The following is a 15,350-nucleotide window of genomic DNA, read 5'->3' on the forward strand; positions in this document are numbered from 1 at the left end:
TAAATTTAGATTTAACACAATATTCTCTTTTCTTGAAAATATTCTGGTATTCTTTTGACAAAAGACTAATTAACTTGGTGTAAAGAATATCAGGATTATTAAGACTGACAGATTGTAACTCTAAGTCTAATTTATATTTAACCGTGCTTTTGTATTTATTAATATTGTAAGCATTTATTTGTCTTTTTGATCTTTTATTATTGGTATTTTTTTTAGTCTGATTACTAAACTTAACAACTTGACCACAGTGATCCGAAGGAAGTTTATTTATTATTAATTTTTCAATATACTCACAGTTACAAAAAACATTGTCAAGACAAGTAGCAGTCGTAGCGGTTACACGAGTGGGTTCCTGAAAGACATTACTCAAATTAAAAGACTGAAATAAACTAATAATTTTTGTACATGTGGGTGTATCACAAAGAATATCAACGTTAAAATCACCACACACAATGATTTTTTTACTGCTATTAAATACTTTTTTTAATATATCCTCCATCACCTCTTCAAATACATTATAATCACTATTAGGAGGCCTATAAACACATATAAGTATATAATTATCTAGTTCTATACATGAGATTTCTGTACAACACTCAATAGAAAGTCTAACAATGTCAGCACGTTCCTTTACTTTAATATTATTTCTTGCAATTATCATAGACCCACCTCTGTTAACTGACTTTCTATTGAAGCAGCTGACAACATTATAATTATTTAAACTGAACATCATATTGCTTTCTTTAAGCCAATGTTCAGTGAAACAGATAATGTCAATATTGTATTTTTCCAAAAATAATTGTATAATTAATTCACTGCCGGGAAAACTTTGTATGTTCTGATGAACAATTACCAATTCTAATTGCTTTCCCTTTGTCTTTGTTAGCAGTTTAAATCTGCAGTCAAATTACTTATATCACTATTTAAACAAAAATTACTAGAATCATTTGTTATGTCACAATTTTTATATTGAAGTTTACCATGTAAACTGTTCATGAAGTCAATATTATAAGCCACTAAAGTGGCTATTTTATTCTTAGAAGATTTAGAAAGATACATTGTATCTTTTGTCAAATAAAAATCACTAATAAAACTATTAGTGTCAAAAAATGTAAAAACGTCACTATGACGACATGTCAATGTATGCAATAAATTATTAAGGTAATGTACCTTATTGTTAATTTTTTTATGATAATGGCTACTTGTATAAGGAAGAGCGCACAATACAATCTTATATACATTCAATTGTAACAAATATTGAATACCTTTAATTATATCCTGTCTATTTAATTTAATACTATTGCCGAAAAATAACACAACTGTGGTCATTTTATTTATTTTAGTAGATTTAATTTTGTTAATAATTTGTGCAAATGATGCCCCTGGCATACAGTAATTTAATACATCACCCTTAAGATGATACTTCAATATAGACCCAAAATTACAGCCTATTCTGTCAGAAAACACCATTGTGCTACTTTTAGGATTATAGTCACTGACACAAATCCCCTGAACTTCATTTATCTGCACAGTTGAAACTGAATTATTATTTGGCAAAGTTGAATGATCACATGTACAATGTTTAGTTAACGACTCAAAACGGTCAGCATTGTATTTACTGACATCAATCAAATCATCCATTGCCAAAATATGCTCCTGGATTTGTTTTTGTGAGATAGTATACTTGTTATTTAAATCATGAAGCGATGATTCTAAACTCTTTATTTTTGAAGTTAGGTAACTTGTATCCATGTCATATAACTTTTGGCTTTCCACTAGTTTATTATTATACTTATTAATATAATCATGCAATTTTAAATTGTTTAAACTAGTTTTTTTCAGCAACTGACCATTTTTGGAACGTTTATATAATATACTCCGAGTCTTAGTTATAAACTTTTTTAATTTTAAATATTTTTTTAATTTATTATGACTCAACATACATATGTTATTATTATAGTTGCCCTGTGATGTGTCACTAGTAAGGTCAATCACAACTGGATGGCTGCATGGAACTGAAGTAGAAGGAGGCATACAGTCGACACTAATAAGCTCATCATATAAATTATTAATCTCATTACTTTGTTGAGATTCAAATTTTGTGTCAAGATCATTAATTTTAAGATATGCCTGCTTTAACTCAAGCTCCAACTCAGTGATACGCCTCAAGGCTTGCTCATGTGTATCACTACATTGGTGAAAGCTACTTAATAGTTCTTGAAGCTGATCCCGCTGCTCAATAACTTCCTGATGACTATTATGAAGTTCTGACAATTCAGATTTTAATTGTTTATTTTTATTTATAATTTTTAAAATTTCATCTTCACTCTCTTCTCTCTCCCTGATCAACTTGTCACTGAGATCTTTGGATGCCTGAAGTTCTTGTAGGGCCACTTTAAGCTTCATCTCTGTCTGCCGCGCAGTTGTGGAACGGGTAGATAGTGACATTATTAAGAATATAAATAGTTACTAGGGAGAGTGAAGTGAGCTATTTCTAAAAGAAGCTAAGTATTACAACGAGAACAGCAGCTGAACCTTACTATACAGTTTAAGTGTTAAAATTGTGAATAAATTCTCCTAGGTATATTATATACAAGTTATATTTGATAAATTGATAATCTAAATAAATGTTTTAACTGAATAACGAAATAAATGTAGATAAATTGTGCTTTTTCCCTTTAAATTATAATAATACAAAATATAAAAAGACTTACAATTAAATTAGTGGGTATTTTTTTCCTTCGACGTATGCAACAACCGAACTTCACTATAATTATTATTAATTTAACTTAATATGAATATTTTATGTAAAACTTGCAATGATTATGAGTTTCTTGGGATAAATCCAAGAAACAATTGCAAAATAATTTTGAATAAAACTTAGTTGTTCACGAACAGTTTGACAGATGGCCGGTACACTATTTGTAATGTCGATTTTTGCAAGTAATACACCACTAAACTGTACACAAACAACAATCGACACTAATTACACTATTAGATCACTAATAACAATATTGAAATTATAATATTTGTATGATAAACAATTAAAATTTATTTATTATTACGGCCAGCTGAAAATGACAATTGTCGTCGGTGTTGCCAGTCGAAGAAAAAAAAGTAGTAGTAGTAGTAGGTATTATTCCTATGCGTGTATCACAGTTACTTGCTGCTTGCATTATTTTGTGTTGTGTTGTATCTATTTATTGCATGTTGGTATGTATGTATGTATGTATGTATGTATATATATATTATATATATATATATATATAATATTAATATTGGTGTATACTGTTTATATATGTAATATGTTATGTTATTCATTATTATTCATTTGTCATTATTATTATTATGTTTTTTTTTTCTCTCCTATTCTAGTGCCACCTCCCACCTTTTGTTTTTTTCTCCTCTACCCAAAGGTTGCCTGGAAGAGATTGCATAAGCGATAAGGCCGCCTTTTGTACCCTTTTATTTTAATTACTCTATTAATGTAATTTTTCCTGGTGCAATAAAGAGTATATAAATAAATAAATAAAATTCCTGAAGAGTTCGCGAGGTCAGCTTGCAACAAATAAAAAAAAAATATCAATAGTTACTTAATTTATTTTAAAACTTAATTATAAGCATTTCCACTTAATGAACAGCAAGTAGAGATGCCTTGAGCACGGGGGTATGGTGAACGACCGAGCTGCTATGGGCTAGGGCGACTGGGGCAGTCTTAACTACCAATGGGGCAGCATGAACAATTGGGGCAGGGTGCACAGCGTGGACGACTGGGGCAGCGTGGACGATCGGGGCAGCATGGACGATCGGGGCAGCGTGAACAACGGGAGCAGCGTGAAGAACTGGGGCAGCGTGAACAAGAGGAGTTCCGTGGTTGACCACTTGACTGCTCTTGGTGATTGTGGTTTTGGAGCCGATGAGTGGAACGGCAGCGTGCACGACTGGAGCGGCGTGGACTGCAGCCACTACTGGGGTTTCATGAGCTACCAGCAGACCGGGGGCGGCTGCGGCGCAAGCCAAGATGGCGACGAAAGCAACCTGGAATAATTACAATGTTTATTATATATCGAAATAAATTTTATAGAATAAATAACTTATTTTTTTTAGATGTCAGTTATTTGATCTCAACGTTTTTTCAATTATTCTAAATATCTCAATTTCCTTCTGATTATCTAAATGGAACGTAGATTTATAATCTAACGGCAATCTTATGATCCTATATTATGTTACAATATCATAGAACTGAATACACTATTTATGACGTCATAATATTGAAATACGCGCACTATTAATGATGCAAATACAAACTTTTTAATAGACCTATAAATCTAGGCCTTTGACTTATTTTCTATTTAAAAATAAAACATTTTATGGCGGTAATTCTTAATTCAAAATCGGAATAGTTTTTAAAAATTTAAGAATTTTATATTTAGAATACACTCAAAAAGATTTTACTGAAGAGGAATTTTAAAAATAGAATTTAAAAAATAAATTGTTTAGTTAAATTATAATATAAATAAGATTTTAAAAATCTCTATATGCAACTTACAATGGTCTGCATGTTTGTTTATCTGAGTAGTTGTGTACAACACAAGAGTTTACGGAGTTATCTAACAACAACGACTTTCTGTACGGTATTTATACGACCGCATGCCGAAATTCGACAATGAATGCACGCAATGCGCGTACTTGAATGTTGTATAAATTACGTAGATAGGCCCATCGAGATTCGAAGGAAAGGACACCGAAATATGAACTTAATAAATCATATTTCCTTCATTTTTTATGTCTCTTGAGTCACCACAATATATATTGTAATTAATCATTTACTAAAAATAATATATGAAGAATTATAAAGTACTCAAGTATGATTATTAACATGAAGTTAGAATACACAATAAATCCTTATTCTGACACTCTTATCAAACCAAATCAAAAAATCTTTATTCTATTACAGACAGAGCTTATTACAGGCTTTTATGATATGTTAAATCTATCTTCAGTTCGGAGTGCTTTCGAACTAAGAAGAACTGACAAGAAAATCAGCTGTTATTCTTTTCAAATGAGCTTGTACATGATTCAAGAAATATAGATTCATTTCTTAATTCAATTAGGGAGAATTAGTAACTACCAGAATATGCTATCCATTTATATCAAAAGAAATAATCAAATCAGTGGCTATAATTCGAACAGATCAGTACCCACTAGCAGCATCCGATGCATTACAAATCTTTAAATTTCTCGGTTTGTTCTATTAGACGCATATATTATACATATATAATAAATATTATTTAAATATTATAGATGTTTTTTGTAATTGTTCTACGTATGTATGTATTTGTATGTATATATGTATGTGGTGTATGTGTGCATACATACATATATATATGTAAAATGTACCTATGTCAAATCTGTAAATAATAATAATAATAATCTCAGGACAATTCACACAGCGCCATCTAGATCCACGTTAAGCTAGCTAAAGCTTGTGTTATGGGTACTAGATAACTGATACAAATACATAGATAATCTTTTTTACCGTAAATACATATATATTATACATAGAAAACACCCAGACCGATACAAACAATCATACTCATGAGTACAAATGTTTGCACCGTGCGAGGAATCGAACCCGCGACCATCGGTCGTAAAGCCGTGTGCTAGACCGCTAGACCACCGAGGTTGTCAATATATATATAACGTCAAATGTATGTTTATATCAATAATGGTTGTCAATAAATGTTTTTCTATTCTATTCTATTCTACTATTATTGACGCCTCGGTGGTCTAGCGGTCTAGCACACCGCTTTACGACCGATGGTCGCGGGTTCGATTCCTCGCACGGCACAAACATTTGTATTCATAAGTATGATTGTTTGTATCGGTCTGGGTATTTTCTATATATAATATGTATATATGTATATATTTACGGAAAAAAAATATCTATGTATTTGTATCAGTTATCTAGTACCCATAACACAAGCTTTAGCTAGCTTAACTTGGGTCTAGATGGCGCTTTGTGAATTGTCTGGAGATTATTATTATTATTATACTTTTTTTTGAAATATGAATTAAAATCAGTTGCGTAATTTAAAAGATATAAGCGAAAAGACAGCTGCGGTGACTTTGTTTTATACCAAGTAAAAATACGCGTAGTTAAGGTATTTTAGCTGCTTATTTCTTTTGTTCTTTGCATTTGACCTATTCTTAATTCGACAAGACAAAACACTACAATATTGAAATTTAATTATAAATTAATTAAATTAAATTGAATAAAGATTATTATGTTCGATTCTCGAGGAATATCTTAAGAACAATTTATCAAGGGCATACTTTATATAAAACTAGCTGTTCTCGCGACTTCTTCTGCGTGGAATTTAACTTATTTTTTTTAATAAAAGTAGCCTAAGTTACTCCTTATTACATCAGCTACCTTCCAAAAAAAGTCCCGTCAAAATCGGTCCGTCATTTTAGAGATTAGCCGGAACAAACAGACCGACAGATAGACAGACAAAAATTGTAAAAAATGTTATTTTGGTGTATATACCCTATGCATGTTGTAAAATGGTTTCAATATTACAAACAGACACTCCAATTTTATTTATATGTATAGATGATGAGTAATAATAGTAGAGTAATAACTCACGATTTTGAATAGAAATCCATAAGAATGGCGATGTATTAGAATTACATGGGTATCGGGAGTAGAAATTTACCATTACCATGCAATACACAGTTTCTATTAGTGCTATTAGTGCAGGAGATATTTCTGACATTGATACAATAAAAAAAAAAGTGTATTGTTTATTAAAAAAATACCATTTCCTCATGTTATTTTTTGAATCATTATTTTGTATTCCAAAAATGTATCAGTATTATGTGGGGTATCACAATGTGTTTTGTGGTCATTACTGTTCATAGGCGTAGGTTATCTTTTATCACCAGCTTATCTGCCATTCCAAATATATAAAAAAATACTGATTATATATCAAGCTTCTCAGCGATAGACTTTATGTAAAAACATAGTAATACATAAATCTAGCTGAGTCGTATGCATTCTGAAATACAATTATTTATAACTTTTTTATTTGTTATCTGATTGGAATAAAACTAAACCTAGATTTTAACTGAAGGTTACCATAACATATTAGTAAAAAGCACATACAAATCGGTAAAGCCATTTCTGAGATTAGAGCTTACAATCACACATAAAAGAAATATTTAAAATCATTGTTTTGGGTTGTATAAGCTTGACAAAGTCCCAATATAGTAATTTAAGTAATTTTTTTTGTATTAATACCAGCTGCTGAATTTCACCATCATTCTATCCGCTAGAAACTAAAATACCATCCAGATCATCTGGATGAATGGCGGTCCTCCACCGTGCGTTTATCCAGAAACTTTTCCCACGCACAACCACATTGTGGAATCATCATACAGCAATGGTATTTCCGAACCGATACGATATTGAAACCTTCAAGACAAGAGGTTATTCCTTCTTATAATGCTTATAACTTGCAATTCCCCTGGTGTGCTGCTCATAGGCCGCGGTTTGTACGTTGTGTTACAAACAAACATTTTAGTTGTGTTTTACGAGCTTATGGCTCACCTGATGGAAAGTGATTGACAGTAATTACTATCCATCAGGTGAGCTGTAAGCTCGTTGGTTCCTTATGCTATAAAAAAAACTTAATTGGCGGCAATCATTTACCATCAGGTGAGCCGTAAGCTCGTTTGTTCCTTATGCTATAAAAAAAACTAAATTGGCGGCAATCACTTACCATCAGGTGAGCCGTAAGCTCGTTTGTTCCTTATGCTATAAAAAAAACTAAATTGGCGGCAATCACTTACCATCAGGTGAGCCGTAAGCTCGTTTGTTCCTTATGCTATAAAAAAAACTAAATTGGCGGCAATCACTTACCATCAGGTGAGCCGTAAGCTCGTTTGTTCCTTATGCTATAAAAAAAACTAAATTGGCGGCAATCACTTACCATCAGGTGAGCCGTAAGCTCGTTTGTTCCTTATGCTATAAAAAAAACTAAATTGGCGGCAATCACTTACCATCAGGTGAGCCGTAAGCTCGTTTGTTCCTTATGCTATAAAAAAAACTAAATTGGCGGCAATCACTTACCATCAGGTGAGCCGTAAGCTCGTTTGTTCCTTATGCTATAAAAAAAACTAAATTGGCGGCAATCACTTACCATCAGGTGAGCCGTAAGCTCGTTTGTTCCTTATGCTATAAAAAAAACTCAATTGGCGGCAATCACTTACCATCAGGTGAGCCGTAAGCTCGTTTGTTCCTTATGCTATAAAAAAAACTTAATTGGCGGCAATCACTTACCATCAGGTGAGCCATAAGCTCGTTTGTTCCTTATGCTATAAAAAAAACTTAACTGGCGGCAATCACTTATCATCAGGTGAGCCGTCAGCTCTTATGCTATAAAAAAAATCTCATATTTCTTTATTTTTAGTGTCTCATTGTACAAAGAGCCATTAGTTAAAGAAATATTTAAAAAAATCAAAATATCTTTATTCATGTAGGTCTATTATAGACTACTATATAACAAGAAGCAATGTGCCTATCAAATCATATTTAATTTAATTTCAAATATTGTTTACTTGAGTAAATAGATACCGCATCCAATGGCCTCGCGTACTTTCACACATCAATAATCAACTCTGCATCCAGTTCGTTGATAAATGAATATTTAAATACATAATCTGAGAACGAGATTCTGTATGTAGGTTGATGCCAAGGTCATGTTGTTACATAATTGTATTTATTGTATGCAAAAACACGTGAGTAGTGACCGATATATGAGTTTGTTACTACCCATCGAAGTTGAACAGTCTGTACTGTATATTATTATTTATAATGATACGAATGGCGTCTGGCATCATCTGGGTGAATGGCGGTCCTCCACAGAGAGACAGACTCGACCCATTGGCTTTGCGGCGAGATATTGCATCTCTGTGCATTTTCTACCGCATACATCACGGGGAGTGTTCTGAGGAATTGTTCGGATTAATACCAGCTGCTGAGTTTCACCACCGTACCACCCGCCAGAAACTAAAAAACCATCCTGATCATCTGGATGAATGGCGGTCTCCACAGTGCGACAGATTCGACCCATTGGCTTTGCGGCGAGATATTGCATCTCTGTGCATTTTCTACCGCATACATCACGGGGAGTGTTCTGAGGAATTGTTCGGATTAATACCAGCTGCTGAGTTTCACCACCGTACCACCCGCTAGAAACTAAAATACCATCCTGATCATCTGGATGAATGGCGGTCCTCCACAGTGCGACAGATTCGACCCATTGGCTTTGCGGCGAGATATTGCATCTCTGTGCATTTTCTACCGCATACATCACGGGGAGTGTTCTGAGGAATTGTTCGGATTCATACCAGCTGCTGAGTTTCACCACCGTACCACCCGCCAGAAACTAAAATACCATCCTGATCATCTGGATGAATGGCGGTCTTCCAGCAACTTTTGCACGATCAACCACATTGGTGATTCCACTTTCCAGCAATGGTATTTCCGAACCGATACGATATTGAAACCTTCAAGAAAAGAGCTTATTCCTTTTTAAAAGGCTGGCAACGTACTTGCAATTCTCCTGGTGTTGCAGGTGCTCATGGGTGGTGGTAATCACTTACCATCAGGTTAGCCGCATGCTCGTCTGTCCCCTGTGTTATAAAAAAAATTAACCCAGGACAATTTCCACAGCGCCATCTAGTTCCTGTCCATTTTGTCCATAACTAGTTTTTAAATGGATAATAAACAAAAAATATCCAGGCCAATAGAAACAACCGTACTCAGGGATACAATTTTTTTTTATACTACTATGGTGGCAATCAAGCATACGGCCCATCTGATGGTAAATGGTTACCGTAGCCTATAAACGCCTGAAACACCAGGGGTATCACTTGCGCGTTGCCGACCCTAAAATGTTCCTGACCTGCAAGGATCGAACTTCGGATGTGTGTATGACGGTGTGATGAATGCGAGAACCGTTACCCATAAACATGAACAGCTCCCCTGACGTCACATGGGTCCCTGAGAATATCTATTCCTGAGAATTTATGCCTACGTACCCTGTAATTTCTGGATTAAGATTTTTTTTAATGGTAATGTTTTTTTTTTATTTACTATGGATGATAATGGAATGGAGCACCCGCCTGCGCTAACGGTTTACGCTGGCGGGGTACCAGTGGAGGATGATAAGATGAGCATGACGTCAGGTCAGTTAGCCCATCGTGACAAATTCACCAAGAATTTATCACGATGGTTTCCAGGGAGAAGCGCGTGGAGGTCAACCTGACATGGTACATTGCTAGCAATAGGATCATTAGTCCACATTACTAACAATCCCCTTTCCCCCTAATGGTAATGGTATAAGCTGGCGGGTCACCAGTGGAGGATGATACAATGACCATGAAGTCAGATCAGTCAGCTTGTCGTGGAGAATCCACCAGGGTTTAACCCCGATAGTCTCCAGGAATTTCTATGGTGTGGAAAAATATTCAGAAGACCGGAGTCCCTCTGTCGGATGGGTGACAAGGGGGTGGTAACAGATTAGATTAATTACTCTGGTGTCATCTGTACCATGACCACTTACCATCAGATGTACAGCTTGTCAATTATTCCAGTTACAAAATAAAATTTATAGCAATAAGAAGGAGAGGAAGGACAACAAATCATAAAAATTAATATCAATTAAAAGTTTGGCAGCAAACGAGAAATAAACATTTGTATTTGAAATTGACATTAATAACTCAAATGACTTGCAAACAATAATATTTCTGTTCATAGGGCTCATTAAATGAAATGACTTTTCAGATACTTGTTACATTTATATTTGACCGGATCAAGTGCTATTGCGAGTTCGATTCTTACACGATACAAACATTTGTAATTGTAGTTTTCAAAACTCGCGATTTTTTAATATGTTGCTAACACACTTCAAAAAGGCTATGTAATATTTGAAGATTTAACTTACTGAAAAATAATGATGACATAAAAATATTTACTATTTCAGATTATTGTCAGTTTTTCTGATTTGAAAAGCTAACCGAACTAGACAGCAGAGTTTAGTAATAAAAAATAAAACGTGCGTCAAACGAGATCAAAAGGTGTGATCTCTTACGCACGTTTTATTTTTTTATAGTTTGAATTTTGCATACGATTCTGATCAAATAACCTTTCCTATACCATCTATACATATATATAAAATTTAAGTGTCTGTTTGTATTACTGAACTAACCGTTTTTTACTACATGCATATATCTACGGTACATACGCCAAAATAACATTCATTACAATTTTTATCTGTCTATCTGTCTGTCTGTTTGTTCCGGTTAATCTCTGAAATGGCTGGACCAATTTTGACGAGACTTTTATTGACATATAGCTGATGTAATAAGGAGTAACTTAGGCTACATTTATTTTAGAAAAAAACTCTAATTAACTTTTTTGTTAAATTCCACGCGGACGAAGTCGCGAGTACAGTTAGTATAACAATATATTCAATATATGCATATATGAATGACTCTAGTATACAGGAAAATAAAATCTATCTATCTATCTATCTATGAATCTTACATACTATGATTTAGTATTTCAAATGTTCCACATGACGGAGTGATTTTGTGTATAAAGTCTTTTATTTACAATTCTCTAATTTGCTACTTCAGAAAAATTGTATATTACAAAATGAGAATACATAAATGATTCCTTTTGTAAGTGCACGCGTGTATATTCCCGTGAGAACTTGCATTCTCTTTTAAACTACAAATGTTTTCATCTAATTTAGATAGGAATTATTTTTATAACCTATCATTTTTAGTTTTGTTCGCGTATTTTAATGCAGATGCATCAAATTTTTGCATGTCTCTTATTTAATAAATTCTACATTTTTTGTAATGTTTTTAAACTATTGTCTCCAGCGACATTAAGATCATCGTACCTTATGTCTAGCGTACACAGTTTATTTATATTTTCACATTCAAAACGTTAAAAGCAAAGCTTAATAGGTATACACAAATAATTGTTATTTAATCTGCTTTGAATGACGGCCAATCTAACTAATATATTAATGATGTTTTTTTTATTAATATTTTTTATAGCATACTTCTCTTGATCTAAATAAATACCACCACATCAAGCAGTGCAGTAAATCCAATATATTGATGAATCGTAATCCTGGGTTATTATTATTATTATTGTTTTGTACTCTCAGATGGAACAAACAGAGGCATGTCAGCTGTAAACGTGATATATGTCCATATATCATTGGATATGTTTGATTAAACTTGGTAAACCTACCGCTGTCTCTCAGATTGAACATGCAGAAAAATAAATTAAATAAATTTGTTGAACTCGCGACTTTTGTGTCTATAAGTCATCATTTGCTTCTTCCTTATCCCATTTATTTGGGGTCTTTTTCTTGCATATACATACATACATACATACAAATAAATCATATATATTCTTTATTGACTTTTAAATAGCATAATTAGTGCTAGTAATTTGTATTCGCACACTTAAACTTAAAAATGTAAAGTAAGAATAAATTTATTTAAAAGAGCAACACGCAAGTTTCGTGCTCGTTCTTCTTGTGATGAGACAGTTTTCCGAATGAGCGGTAGAATAAAAAATGTGATGACTATTCAAAAGTGCTTCAATGTAAGTCTATTTGAATAAATTATTTTATATTCTAAATAGAGTAGAAAACTTAATTATATAAAAAGTTATATGAATATAAAATTTTTGTACCGTGCGAGGATCGAACCCGTGACCATCAAAAGTGTGCTTAACCGCTAAACCGCCGAGGTCTTTGATTGGTTTATAAAGTAGCTACTGTCACGTATTGCTAAATACAATTACTATAACATACATACTATATTATATGCTACTCAAAATGCAAATATACAAATCTCGACACGAATATAGTAACCTTGACCTAACGCAAGTTTCGAAGTTCTTCGAACTAGCGAATCAGATATATCTTTTAGGCATACCTGATTCGTTACTTCGAAACTATTTACATTACTATTATTATTTATTATTGAAAAAAAAACAACAATGACTGTCAATTAACATTATGTGGCTTATGTTTTATATGCCTTTATATCCCTTTTCTATCTATTAAAAAAACACTTCATAATCCGCAAAACAAAGTTTATACTATGTAATTATGATACTACATAGACTATAAATTTCAAATTAGTTTACCCGCGGCTATAGTTAATAATAATAATAATAATCTCAGGACAACTCACACAGCGCCATCTAGACCCAAGTTAAGCTAAAAAGCTTGTATTATGGGTACTAGATAACTGACACAAAACCATAGAGTTTTTTTCCTAAACACATACATCTTATACATAGAAAACACTCAGACCGCTACGAACAATCATAGTCATGAATATAAATGTTTGTGCCGTGCGAGGAATCGAACCCGCGACCACCGGAAGTAAAGTGACAACCCTTTTTTCGCATTAAAAAGTAGCCTATATCCTTTGTCAGTGTCTAGACTATCTATTTAAATCGGTTCAGTGGTTTCAGCGTGAAAGCGAGACAGACAGACAGACAAAGTTATTTTCGCAGTTATAATATTAGTAAGAATAAGGATATGTTTTTATTACATGTATTTATATTATTTATTGCTTCGATTTAACATAGAATCAATCCTTATTTTCCAGCCCCTTTACGAGTTGGTAACCCTTTAGATACCAACTAAATAAATAAAAACTTATTTTCGTCGGAAACATTGCAGATAAAAATCTGCATTCATTTTATATTTTCTTGTCGAGACTTTGCAACTTTTTATATAATAATAATAATAATAATAATCTCTAATAAAGCTTGTGTTATGGGTACTAGACAACTGATACAAATACATAGATATGTTTTTTTTTTTTTTTTTCGTAAATACATACATATTATACATAGAAAATACCCAGACCGATACAAACAATCATACTCATGAGTATTGTAATTATGTGGGCCGTTTGTCCCTTTACCTTTGAGAGTGTGTAAAAGTGTGTACGCATGATTCTGCACCCAATAGATCGAGATGTATTTCGAATTCAGATCTTTAGTTCTCTCCATATAATTTCCAACACTAAAGAAATAGGAGACAAATTTCTTGAAAGTCCATATTTTCACGGTGCGGGTGCCGGGTCCATCTATACATATAAATAAAATAAGAGTGTCTGTTTGTAATATTGAAATAACCATTTTTTTCTACATACATATGAATATAAATACGGTATATACACCAAAATAACATTTTTTTCAGTTTTGTCTGTCTGTCTGAGATTAAAATCCCGTCAAAATAAGTCCTGCTATTTCAGAGATTAGCCGGAACATACAGACAGACAGACAGACAAAAATTGTATGTAGTAAAAAACGGTTATTTCAATATTACAGAAACTTCAATTTTATTTATATATATAGATTTAGTAATGATATATTGTAATTTAAATATTGTAATGGGTGAAAACTGTGATTGTTACGTAGTGGAGTAATTTGAAGCAGTGGTGAGCTTAGTCAATATCCCTCTAATATGTTTGAGTGCAATGATGTCTGGCTCAATCGTCATACTCGTGAATGGGTGGTACTTATAGGGACTGATCTGTTTGGGTTAGGAGCACTGATTAGAATATTTTGACTTTTGCGATTGCATATGCTGGTGGTATATCTATTCTCCCAAATTTGAATTTAAAAATGAATCTGTATTATTGTAAACACATATATTTGAAAAGACTACGAGCTGAATTTCTTGTCAGTTCTTCTCATCTCGAAATAATTCGGAACTGATGGTATATTTGACATATCATAAGAGTCTGTAATAGACCTACAAGAATAAAGATATTTTGAATTTGAATGTGAATTTTGACATTATATATTAAGTATAGATATAGATTATGACGTAAAATATATAGATACATACTCCAGTTCAATGAACTGTGAATCAATTACTCGCTTTTAGACGTAATGGTGTTCACGAGTCATTAGGCACATGAAAGTTAGTCTTTGTTGAATTGATACAAACAATAGTTTGGAGTTACCATCGAAATTGCGTTAATTACGTTGTTCATTCTACACGAAACTGTTTCAGTTTATATGGAAAAGTTTAATTTGTTGTCAGTTTTAGTTTTATACGCCATCACTGTCTGACAGAGACATCAAACGGTTCAAGAACTAACTCTGAAATATTATTAAGCTAGGCTTAATAAATTCTCTAACATCTCGTCTCTCTTTCCGAAATACTACTATTATAAATATTTTATTTTGTCTATGTTGCAGATCATGTTTATAATCAACAGAATGT

At 32.9% G+C, this 15,350-nt stretch overlaps 1 protein-coding gene across 1 annotated transcript; it reads right to left on the reverse strand.

Moving 5' to 3' along the window:
* Positions 1-3,630: 3,630 nt before the first annotated feature.
* On the reverse strand, positions 3,631-4,597 carry LOC131841403 (A-kinase anchor protein 14-like). The gene is made up of 2 exons (XM_059189718.1): positions 4,550-4,597; positions 3,631-4,038 (listed from the first exon to the last, which is right to left on the reverse strand). The coding sequence occupies exons 1-2, from the start codon at positions 4,559-4,561 to the stop codon at positions 3,631-3,633; spliced, it is 420 nt and encodes a 139-aa protein (XP_059045701.1). The 5' UTR covers positions 4,562-4,597.
* Between the last annotated feature and the right edge of the window lie 10,753 nt (positions 4,598-15,350).

This window comes from Achroia grisella, unplaced genomic scaffold (assembly GCF_030625045.1).
Source record: "Achroia grisella isolate CSIRO2021 unplaced genomic scaffold, CSIRO_AGI_Agris_v1 utg1668, whole genome shotgun sequence".
Classification (NCBI taxonomy): domain Eukaryota; kingdom Metazoa; phylum Arthropoda; class Insecta; order Lepidoptera; family Pyralidae; genus Achroia; species Achroia grisella.